The 12,243-nt window shown below is 40.6% G+C and overlaps 2 protein-coding genes across 5 annotated transcripts in view; one reads left to right on the forward strand and one right to left on the reverse strand.

The window, feature by feature from the left end:
* Positions 1 to 2,220: 2,220 nt before the first annotated feature.
* LOC128575870 (ATP synthase F(0) complex subunit C1, mitochondrial-like) lies at positions 2,221 to 2,631 on the reverse strand. The gene has a single exon (XM_053577625.1). The coding sequence runs from the start codon at positions 2,629 to 2,631 to the stop codon at positions 2,221 to 2,223; it is 411 nt and encodes a 136-aa protein (XP_053433600.1).
* A 4,819-nt stretch (positions 2,632 to 7,450) lies between these two features.
* The window catches only part of GNPDA2 (glucosamine-6-phosphate deaminase 2), a 44,780-nt gene continuing 39,987 nt past the window's right edge, over positions 7,451 to 12,243 (forward strand). For 2 of the 4 annotated variants that reach the window (XM_053577618.1, XM_053577621.1), the window contains exons 1-2: positions 7,460 to 7,593; positions 10,665 to 10,826. In XM_053577618.1, the coding sequence (XP_053433593.1) occupies positions 10,703 to 10,826 (124 nt within the window). In that variant the 5' untranslated portion in view covers positions 7,460 to 7,593; positions 10,665 to 10,702. Of the gene's footprint in view, positions 7,594 to 8,410; positions 8,643 to 10,664; positions 10,827 to 12,243 lie in introns of those variants that run through there. The other 2 variants (XM_053577619.1, XM_053577620.1) reach the window with 2 other exon arrangements.

Genomic DNA, 12,243 nt, shown 5'->3' on the forward strand with positions numbered 1-12,243 from the left:
CCCTAGGGAGACTGCAGGAGGACGAGAGAGAGTAAGGGTGATGTGTAATGGCTGTACGACTGTAACTCAGAGTACCAGGAAGTGTCCAGGCCCCGTATCTTTGTAGAACAAGCAACGAAACCTACAAAGGTCTATTCTGTGATGGGCAGCCCCTTCTCCTCCCTAATCTACAAAATATTGGCAACCACTTCTCCCCAATGTCATTCCTTTTATTGCTATTTTATGCTCTGAAAATGGGTTTAATTTATTAAAGTTAACTTTTTGACACCAATTTGTTCACTACTCACAAAAATGAGAAAAACAAAATTTAAGGATATGCTGTTCAACAAAAAGTACAATTCCTGTGCCAATAATCTGAGGCAGTCTCAGTTCATGTGAAAGAGTTACTATGAAAGAAAAAAATACTAAAATTTTTCATCACCCTTATTTTGTATTTTTCTTTATGATTTCTCTAGTAAATCTGTCAATTCTAACAAATTAAAATAGGCACTTTTATGTTTCAATGTAATGGATTTTTAAAATAATCTTTGCTGTCTTTTTTTTTTTTGCTATTCTATAGAAACTTATCCAGAATGACCTGCTATCCGGATAGGACAGTGGTTCTCAACCTTCCTAATGCCATGGCCCTTTAATACAGTTCCTGTGGGTCGCAACCCACAGGTTGAGAACTGCTGGTATAGGAGGATTGGAAAAAACAAAACCCATAGTTTATTAGAAGGTGTAGAACAACCACTCTTATCACACACTCTCGTGTATACGTGTAGCACAGCAGCTTTTATGTTAAAATAAAATACATTGAGTAGTGAATGCCCACAGTGCGCCAGGTTCTGTGCTGGGTCCTAAGGAGATAACTGTGAACAAGACTTGAAAGTTCCCTACCTTCATGTAGATTATTTAGAACTCCTTTCAATTATTCTAGAATTTTAAATTCCACTGAAAACCTCTCTATGTGAAGATTAAGCATTTCATTATATGGCATAAATATAATCAATAAAAAAGAAATTTTGTCAATTTTGTCAATTACGTTAGTGTACGATCTTAAATTATTGATTTGGCTTGCCTCTAAACTTTTCTCCATCGCTTCTCATGGTAAAAGTTTTAGAATACACAAACTTTGTTTAATAGCTATTATTCACAAAGATAAATTTTTCAACACAATACATTGTGAAGTTTAATTCTAAAGCTCTTACTTAATCTTCATGTTAGTTGTCATTGGGAAGCCTCAGAGGCATTCATTTTATAGTTTATGATCCCAGGAAAACTTTCTTTATTAAATTACAGACAAGAGACAGTGCTTCATTCTATGGTATTAAAATCGAAAGTCACTAAATCCCATTATGTATTCCTACCATTGGCATTTTTATGATTCTTGTCTAAAGAAATCTTCTGAAAATCTCATTGCTGATATAAATTTTTAAAATTTTACTGTCTGATTTTTGTGGCTTTCAGAAACAAAAGTTCTTCTTTTAATTTAAAGGAACAGTGACTAAATTTCAGCAGCAGCATATAGACAATGTGTTATGTGGCTGAGAATGAACTTTCCCACAATGAATGCAAATATGATAAGATGTAAACCATGGTGGAATTAAATTTTAAGGAAACACTTAAGTCAACAATCATCCCTTCTAGGTTTTGATTCCACAAAGTCTATAGCTTCACCCTTAACAGTTAAATCATCACCTTTCTTTCTCAGGAGCTTATTCCTCCACCTCTATGTTAGAAGACCACTATGCATTACTCCTGTGAGCAATTTCTCTCATTATTTCTGCAATAAGCCTTTATCCCACTTTAGTATAGGGGGAGGGGTCATCAGGCTAAGATTAGTACTATGGGTGGTGACATTAGCTCATTCCCCAACTTTATCAGACCCCAAACGATCTCAAATAAAATGAAATCTTATAAAGAACAATGAACATGCTTTACAAATGTACATTCAAATCAAGCTCCTTAGTCTCTCTTCACAACCAAGTGGCTGACTCAAAATCCCATTTACATTAAAAAATCTAGATTTCCTCTCAGAGACTGTAGATTTTCTTGTGTTTTGTTTTGTTGTTGTTTGTTTTTGTTTAGTTTATTTGTTTTTGGTCGGGGCCAGGTTTGTTTGTTTGCTTTTTTTTTTTTAGAGAAACTTGTGTTTAATGGTAAAGCTCAGCACACCCCAGCACCAGGAATGGCATGGAGTCCCAGCAGCAGGGACAGGTAGGTGACCCTCATGGAGCCTCACATAGTGAATAGGATGAGGAAGGTGACCATCAAACAGAAGAGCCCCATGGCCTCAGACAGGGCAAAGCCCAGAATGGCATAGGAGAAGAGCTGCTGCTTGAGAGACAGGTTCCTGGCATAGCCAATGATCAAGCTGCCAAACAATGTTCCAATGCCAGCCCCTGAACCAGCCACACCAACTGCGGCTGCCCCAGCACCAATAAACTTGGCTGCTGTGTCAATGTCCTGGGAGACAACACTGGTCTGGAACTCCCTTCGGACCACCTGGAATGGGGAGCTGTTGTAGGAAGGCTGTTTAGATGAATACTCTGGCCTATTCAGGAAGGAGGCAGACATAGGTCTGATTAGACCCGGAGTACAGCAGCAGATCAGAGTCGGCAAAATGAGCAGTGCCGCGGAGGTCTGCATTTTTTCAGTCTGTACTCCCTCAGCCCTGCAGGCCCTGCTCGGCCAATACCACTCACCCTGCTCAAAGTGACTGACTCACCTCTCCACCTTAGCCCTTGCTCTCCGGGCGAGGTTTGAACCTGCCACCTCCAGTATATGGGGCCGGCACCCTACTCCTTGAGCCACAGGCTCTCTGATTTTCTTTAAGAAATGAATGATGTAAGCATATTCCACCTACCTGTAGGAAAACTTTCTTCCCAGCTGATTGTATTTTCAAATCTGTGGCTAAAATGACAAAGGAATGCCTATTAAACCCTTAGGCATCCTGTATTGTCTGCCTTCCCCAAGGAGGCCTAAGTCAGGAGCTGACCTGACAAACAGGTGTTCCTTTGTGATGCAAAAACGAACCTTTGCTCAGGGGCCTGAAACCCATCTCAGCAGATACACCCACCATCTCTGAGAGCTTTGTCATCACGCTTGAGGGTCAGGGGAGACCATTTGTGATCATACTTTTTCTCCAGCGCAGATATGTATCAGCAGTGGTGACAAAGATGTGAAATAAAAGAGAGAGAATTGCAATCAAGTATGGTAGAAGATGTGCCAAGTAAGGATGTCTACAAAATCCTTTCCTTTCTGAAGCAAATGTGACATTACTTTTGCTTTTATTATAAGCTATAAACAAGAATAAGTAAAATATACACACAAACAAGCACATGTATGCTTTCTGGGTCCCCTCTACCTGCGTACGTGAGCTCACACATGCCAATCCACATCTCTGCAGTTGCTGCTTATAGCATGAACATCTTCCAAGATTTAGATTTACTTCTTAACTGAGGGCTTAAAAATGTTCTCATGTAATTAAAGATATAGAAAAAATTGTGTTACACTTCTATTCAACATAGTGTTGGAAGCCCCAGAGGGTCAGGAAAAAGAAATAAAGGGCATTTAAATAGAGAAGAAGGTCATCAAACTATCACCCTGTACTCCGTCTTGCAAACTCTACCCATCTTGACTTGCCTGAGCTCCCAACTCTTTTCAACACAGACAGACCATGGCTCTGTGCCCATTCCTCATTCTTTGCTATTACATGGATATAATTTGCTATTACATGCTATGATGTCCTTTGCAGACATTAATATGACAAATATAGGGCTCCCTTTGTTGTTGTTATTGTTGCCAATCAGTCAAAAATTCCCGTCCTTCATTCCCTGATGTCCAAAGTGTTGGGAGATGTTTCATATATTTTGTCCAGTTTTTCAATTGCTTAAGTCAGTGGGGCAAACCAGATCCTTCTGAATTCATCTCAGCTGGACTTGAAGAACGATTGGATCCTTCAAATACAATTTAATAAAATCTTTTTACCCATCTTCTTTCTGATGCTGAAAAATGAGTTGCTGTGGTTGGTGAAAAAGCAATACGTTTTCTTCTACCAGTTGTTATAACTTATTTGCTACCCACACAAGGTGACTAATAAACTTTTAGAAAGATCTTCATTAAAACGGCATTATCAAGAGTTACTTACAAACATGTTAAGCATAAAACCAGATACAAGGGCGGCGCCTGTGGCTCAGTCGGTAAGGCGCCGTCCCCATATACCGAGGGTGGCGGGTTCAAACCCAGCCCCGGCCAAACTGCAACCAAAAAATAGCCGGGCGTTGTGGCAGGCACCTGTAGTCCCAGCTACTTAGGAGGCTGAGGCAAGAGAATTGCTTAAGCCCAGGAGTTAGAGGTTGCTGTGAGCTGTGTGAGGCCACGGCACTCTACTGAGGGCCATAAAGTGAGACTCTGTCTCTACAAAAAAAAAAAAAAAACAGATACAAAAATTATTATGTTCATGGAATCAAGTTTGTATTTCTTAGGAAATAAAAATAAAAAGGCTACTATTGTCTACATCAGCAGAGGCATGTGGTCCAGAGTCATTCTCTGTCCTCTGAAGTCCATTGCAGTGAATCTCTCATCAAGTGTGGTTTTTGTCTATCTTAATATCCTATGACACATCTTTTGTCCTTTGCCACCTAAATTAGCATGACCACTTCAGGCACTATGTCAGATAACTTCAAGGTCTTTGTTGGGTATCTGCAGGCTATGCAGGATAACAGGGAGTGACTACTCTCTGATGTTTCTCTCCTTTCACTTACATAACCCTCGGTACTACTATGCCATGGTCAAGTTGTCTCTTGTCTGAATTACAGCCTATTAAAACTTTCTCCCAAACTCTTGAAGCAAAACTTTTATAGGCGAAAAGCCTATAAGTAAACCTTTAAATGGTTCCATTTTGTGAAGACAAGTTTAAAGTCTTTTGTGGGTTAGAAAGGAAAAAATCCTGGATAGAACTCTATATGTGGTTTAGAACCTAATCATGTAAAAGTGATTTAGGGCGGAGCTTTGTGGAGGCAGGGCTGCAGGCAGTTACCCGTATAGCTCAGGATTTTCCAGACTACTCCCTAAAGATGATTAACAGCCTTCAGATGGTCATGCATTCAAACAGCTTATTTCCTCAGAATCTTGTTTTGTGGTTTTGTTTTTGATTACTTAGCATAAGAGTAACTTTAGTGAAGTAGTTATCAGTTAAACCGGTTAAACCTTAGTCCATAAGGATAGCTTTAAATAATGTTAGTAAAATGGTTATCAGTTAATCTGGTTTATCAATAGGCCTGTAAGTACCAGGCAGTAAAAGGCCTGGGGCCAAGGTTTAAGCCATGTGTTTATTAATTAAGTTATGTGCCTATACAAGATTTGGTGGAAGAAATAAAGATTGCCACATGCCATGAGAGAGCGGTGGCCCCCTTTATTTTCCCTACAATTTCAATATTGCGGGTCCTACCTTCTGCAACATCACTTCTCCATGAGACCCTAAGGGCAACAATGTTGGTTCAGGGGACATTCCTGTTGAGCTTTCCATTTCTTGAATCTTTCTTAGGGAGACAAGATCCAGGTCTTTTCTATGTTCAGGTTTGCATTGTTAGGATTTATTGAGTGATGGGGTGGTGGTAGTGATTTATAACTGTACTGTCACAAGACTTAAGTTCAATGAGGGGAGGGCTCTTTGTGTGTTTTACTCATGTTGGTGTCTGGCATAATATTTAATTTAGTCTTGCTACAAAGAGCACGGCAGGTGGGGTACAAAAAGGTGAAAACTACCAACTTGAGAAAATAAAAGACAGGACATGATACAGACAGAATCAGCCTCAGTCAGTCTTCATACTCTGGTCAGAACTTATTTTTCTAGTATCAGAAACACATAAAGAAGCAAAACCATAAAGAAACAATACATTTCACGAATGTCCCTCTATGTTCCAGTGTTATTCCCTGCAAAGCTCTTTGGTTACTTCCAGGTTTATTTAACCAGAGCAGACGCACAATAAACTACTGTTAGATGGCCTTGTGGACAAAGACCTGTGATACCCAATTCCAGTTTTATACCCTCTACCCCAACCCTTTCTTAGAGTCTCATTCAGTACAAGCCAGTGCACAAATAATCTCCTTAGTTGCTTCTTTCTGAGATACTCCTGGTTTCCCATGGCATGTGGTTTGCCTTTCTGTAAACTTAACTTTGTCTAATGATTGGGGCTTTTTATTAATCCCCTGCCTTGTCAGAGCGAGCTTGTAGGGACATATTTCAAGTCTGCCATCCTACTCTGGTATATGAAAAAAATGCTCATTGTCTCTAATCATCAGAGAAATGCAAATCAAAACCACCCTGACATATCACCTAATCCCAGTATGATTAGTCCACATCACAAAATCCCAAAGTTGCAGACATGGAGAGAGATGAACCCTTGTACATTGTTGGTGGGACTGCAAACTAATGCAGCCTCTTTGGAAAGAAGTATAGAGAATCCTTGGGTGGCGCCTGTGGCTCAAGGAGTAGGGCACCGGTTCCATATGCCAGAGGTGGCAGGTTCAAACCCAGCCCCAGCCAAAAACCACAAAAAAAAAAAAAAAATAGTATAGAGAATCCTCAAAGAACCCAAATTAGACCTCCCATTTGACTATGCAATCCCACTACTAGGCATCTACCTAGAAGAAAAAAATAATAATTTTATCATAAGGACATTTGCACTAGATTGTTTATTGCAGCTCAAGTTACCATTGTCAAGCCATGGAAACAACCTGAATGGCCATCAATTCAGGAATGGACTAACAAACTGGTATATGAACACCATGGAATAGTATTCAGCCATAAAAAAGACGGTGACTTCACATCTTTTGTATTAATTAACCTGAGTGGAGTCGAAACACATTCTTGTCAGTAAAGTATCGCAAGAACGGAAAAGCAAATATCCAAAGTACTCTTGTATGAAGCCAGCAGACAATCTAATTCACACCCACATAGGAGAAAAACTCATTTCAGTTCCAACTGGGGGGAGGGAGAGGAGAGAGATGACAGAGAGAGGAGGGTTTGGGGTGCTCCTAATGCAAGGGTGTATGGCACACCTTTTGGGTGGCAGAAGATAGCTACAAGAGGGACTCTACCTAACAAAATCAAATATTGTGCTTTGGTTGTTTGTACCCTCACATTAACCTTAAATTAAAAAAAAAAAAACTTTGATGAGCTGTACTGATGCAAAGAGCTTAGCTGTCACTGTGTTTACAAGTATGCATTAGACTATTTGGGGTAGAGAGAGAGTTGAATTCATAGTGCCCTTATAAGCAAAAACTATGTGTGAGCATTGCAGTCCTACATGTGGAATCTACTGTAATTCAACTTCTGAGTGATGCAAAACAAAACAGCAGCTAGGTGATGTCCCCCAGCTGCACCCAGGTTTAAAAAAAAAAACAAAAAAACTCACCTTGCCGCGGGGGCCCGGACGCACGTCGGCGGCAGCGCGCATGCGCGCGACGCCGCTGTTGCTCGCGGCGCCTGGGTCTGCATCCGGGTCCTTGGGCTTCGCGCTTCAGTCCCCTGTCGCGGCGCTGGCGCTTTGCGGGGTGTTGCCTGTTCCTGTTGTGCCAGTGTCTGAAGAGCCGGTAGGTGTGCCGGTGAGTTTAGGGGGTCCGCTAAGTAGCGGATTCGAGCGCGAACCTGGGGGGCGATTGCGCGCTTCGGGGTGTTTGTGCGGGGACGGGGACGGCGGGCCCAGGCCCGGGCGGGGATCGCGGGAGCCGCGTGGCGGGGCGCGTGGGGTCCCAGCCTTGACCACCTGCCTGATCCTGGCTGGTCATCCCCTCTGGAGTTGAGCCTCCGGAGGAGACTTCCTTGTCCCCTCCCCTAGCGTCTCTCTCCTGTCACTTCTCCCCTCCCTCTGCGTGTTAGTAACACGCCGCGTCTTCTGCATTCGGAACAGTCTGCGGAGTGACGGCGCGACAGCCTCGCGGTGCGGGCGGGTCTGACGCCCCGGGCCGGCACGGGGGACCCGCCGCCGTCTCTGCTCCTCAAGAGGACCCGTCACACGCGCAGCCGGGCAGCCCTGGCTCTTTCAGTTCAGGTGCAGCGCGGGGTCGGGAAAGCTCAGATCAGGGATTCTGGGAGTCCAGATTTCAGTCCTGACCCTGCCACTGTCACCTGAGCGGGACAGAAGCTCCCGTCCAGCTCTGAAGTTCTGAGTTTTGTGCTCAGCAGTGATGCCCATCCGAAAATGAATCAGCACCTGAGGGAAAAGGCTAGGAGTGGTGCTGTGTGGTTTCTTAGCGCTGTCTGCTCAAGTGGCCGGAGAACTGCAGGAGGCCACAGCAGTTTGGGTCTTTGAGGGTTGGCAAGAAACTGCAAAAAGCACATTTTAAAAATCCGAATAAATGTGGTAAAGACGTTCTTCTTTCCTCTTAGAGAGGGGATTCGTTTGGGACTTTTGGAGGTGAACTCTGTGCCTTTCAAAAACTTGACTATACCTTGGTCTCAGAGACATGCTTGAACATCTGTGTGGTGAAGTGTTGCTCTCCTTTTCTACGTTTAATCTGATTATAAGAATCACCTTTTGGTATTTGTGAAAATACAAATTCCTTGGACTTCACTTCAGGTCTGTTGAAACACTGCAGGGAGCGGAACCTGAGAGTCTCTATTGTTAACAAGCGTCCTAACTGATTCTCAATAGGTAAGGAATATTTGGAGCAGGAATCTTTGAGTGAAATGCCATTTAGATTTAAATCCAGCTCCCAGGACCATTTAATACCTTTATAACTTAAGCAAATAGAAGAGCTTACTATATCTGAAAAGTGAGGGCAACAATTTCAAACTCAAACTGTTAAATTAAGTGATTCTAAGCCCTTTTATGTACAGTCCTTCTCTTAATCATTTTTGTGATTAAAAACCTAACAGCGCTTAGGATGGAGTAGGTCCTCAAAGTGGGTTGAACTGAGAAAAGAACAAGCCCAAGCCTCAGAATACACTTGGAACACTGGAATGACCTTCTTCCTCCTTAATTAGAGCTTTTTTACTTTTATTAATAATCAATTTGTCAAATATTCATACTAAAAGTAAATATATCCTTTGGTAGTCATAATGGCCAGTAATTATTTCTGATTCCATAGTGTATCTCTGAAATTTTTTTTTTTTGTGCGTGTTTTTTTTGGCCGGGGCTGGGTTTGAACCCGCCACCTCCGGCATATGGGACCGGCGCCCTACTCACTGAGCCACAGGCGCCGCCCCTCTGAAATTTTTTTTTGACTGAGATTATTGAACTATTTAAATGGAAGCTGAGTCCTTTCCGGGACTGAATATTATGACTTACTATGTAATTTGTTATCTGTGAATACATTTCTTGTTAGTTACTCTTTGAGAATTCTGAGTCATGGTGGTGATAATTTTTTGTCATTATGTCAAAGTTCTAAATCATTATGTTTTTTAGGACATCAGTTGGATAACACATATTCATTGTAATAAGACCTTCAACTTCCATAAATTTAAAATATTGACTTGTTACTCTATGTAAAGTATGTGGGTGCAAAACTCAGGAATGTGGAAGCCATTGTTACACAAGGGTTGACGTTGGTGACTGATACATTTAAATATAAAATTAAGAATTAAAATATGTGAACTATAGTTATAGAATACAGTGTAAATTTAATAAATCTAGACAATATAACATTAATATGCCTTATTGAAATGAGGAGGCTCAAGTTAGTAGGATATAATTTCTATATCCTTCATGATAGCAGGTCAATCCACATTGTCTAAAATGCTTTTAAATGATTCTGATCTGTTAATGTTTGCATAGTAATTTGTCTTACCTTTGAGTACTCTTTAAGGAACTAAAATTGCTTTCTGTGAAAAAGTCCTGTCCCCACCCCAAGGATCAGCGGTTTGTTTTCTTCCTCTTCTTATTAGAAATAACATGTCCAGTATGATCCTATTGCCTTCAGATTGCCTTAATTTGAATTCTGACTTTATCACTAGGTATGTGACCTTAGTCAAATTGGTTGAGTCCATTTACGCCTCTAAAACTGAGCATTTTATTTACTTCCCATGATTGTTGTAAGGATTAATACGTGTACAGTTGTCCCTTATAGTTATAAGACAGGATCGGAGAATACCGAAATCCATGGATGCTAAAGCCCCTGATAAAAAGTGGTGTAGCATTTGCATAACCTGTGTACATCTTCCAGTATACTTGAAATCATTTCTAGGTTATTATAAATACTTAATGCAGTGTCAGTGCTGTATAAAAATTGTCAAACTGTATACTTTTTTTTTTTTTTGCAGTTTGGCCGGGGCTGGGTTTGAACCCGCCACCCTCGGCATATGGGGCTGGCGCCCTACTCAGTGAGCCATGGGCACCACCTAAACTGTATACTTAAGGGAATAATGTCAACAAAGTCTGTACCTGCTCAGTACAGACTCAACCATCCATTTATTTTTCCTCTGAATATTTTTGATCTGTTGAATTACAGACTTGGAATCCACAGATACAGAGACCTAATTGTACCTAAATGACCTAGCCCACTGTCTGCTCAAAAGAGAACAGCTATTATAATGCTATTTTTAAAATAGAGATTGTTTATGTATATGTGCATATCCTTCTTAAATAATGTCCTTTATAAATTATCAGTATATGTATTATACTTCTGTTTGAGTGTTTGTGAATTACTTAAAGTGCTCTATAATGGAATCTTCCCAGGTTTGAACTTTTTGTCCCGGAAGCTGTGCATCACCATAATGAGGCTTGTAATTCTTGAGAACTATGACTTGGCTAGTGAATGGGCAGCCAAATACATCTGTAATCGCATCATTCAGTTCAAACCTGGACAGGATAGATATTTTACCCTGGGTTTACCAACAGGTAATAAACCACTTTTTCCATTTTAGATACTAAATTTGTATAATTATAGGTTTTCTCTTACTCAGATACTTCTCCCATTCATTTCTAGCCATCTCAATGATTGGACATATTAGTAAACATAGCTACAAAATACATACTTATATGTGTGTGTGTGTATGTATATATATATATAGTACAATTTCTGCATTTTGTTGTTATTTCTTTTGTTAAACTTTTTCCTCGCCTACCATGCCAAAATGCAATAGGAAATAATCAGCTTAAGTGATCGTCATACTATTTTTTATTATGTAGTCCTTTGTTTTTTGGGACAATGTTTTTGCTACCCATTTTTTTTTTTTAGTAGATTTGCTCTCTTATTAATCATTAAGAGGTACCAAAACTATGTACTTCTGCCTTTTTATTTCACATCACCTGCCTTGTATTCTCTTACTATCTTACTAGCCCTTTGCTTTTTGTTTGTTTGTTTTCCTTCTATTATAGAAGTATTACATAGGTGAAAAATTTGAAGACAGGTATGTCTTCATAGAATGAACATAAGCATTGATTAGATTTTTTGGATTTAATTTTCTTTAAGGGATCTCCTTCAAAAAATTACAAGCTGGTGTCATTTGATTCTTATGGCCAGCACAGAGAGTCAGACCTGGAATGAGAGCTGCTGCTTGTTGAGTACAAGGCATTTATTCTGTGCCCCCTGAGTCTTGGTTTCCTTCCTTACCTGTAAGAAAGATGCCATTTTGAGGCTCAGCTAAGATATTGTAAGTTCCTGTCAGTGTGTATTTTCTTTAAACATAGAATCTTTTCCTGCTCCTCCCATCAAAAATTCTATTACATAAAAGTTAACTCATCATTTTTCTCCACTTTGGTAATTTCCGTGGATAATACTCTTCAAGTTGATTTTTTTGTTTTTTGTTTTTTCGTTTTTCTCTTTCAGTCCAGGGCAGTCATCTTGCTGAGAATAGCAGAAGGAGAACTTTTTTTCAGTGATGCACATCCTCAGCACCCTTAGTTCTGACCCTTGTGGTTGAATGTGGTTTCTGTATACTTTGCATCCTGTTAACCTGTGTTACACTCAGCCTGCTCATCTGATGTTGTCTCTTAATTATGATTCAAAAGTAAATAGTAATTTGAGTGTTGGGGGCAGAAAAATTTCAGAGAGTACTAAGGTGCCAGCAGTGCTAAACTTTTTGTGTATTTGATTCTTTTTTTTTTTTTTTGTGATTTTTGGCTGGGGCTGGGTTTGAACCCGCCACCTCCGGCATATGGGACCGGCGCCCTACTCCTTGAGCCACAGGTGCCGCCCAACTTTTTGTGTATTAAGCTCTACAACTTTTACTTTCTTTGGGGCCATACACCTGCCAAGGAAGTTTCTCTGGAAAACCTTTGTCGATATTTCCCATCATTCTCCTTCACTGACCAC

Source organism: Nycticebus coucang, chromosome 23 (assembly GCF_027406575.1).
Source record: "Nycticebus coucang isolate mNycCou1 chromosome 23, mNycCou1.pri, whole genome shotgun sequence".
Taxonomy (NCBI): Eukaryota; Metazoa; Chordata; class Mammalia; order Primates; family Lorisidae; genus Nycticebus; species Nycticebus coucang.

Bases quoted from the DNA above. Each gene is read 5' to 3' on its own strand.
- LOC128575870 (XM_053577625.1), bottom strand. From the start codon at position 2,631: ATGCAGACCTCCGCGGCACTGCTCATTTTGCCGACTCTGATCTGCTGC.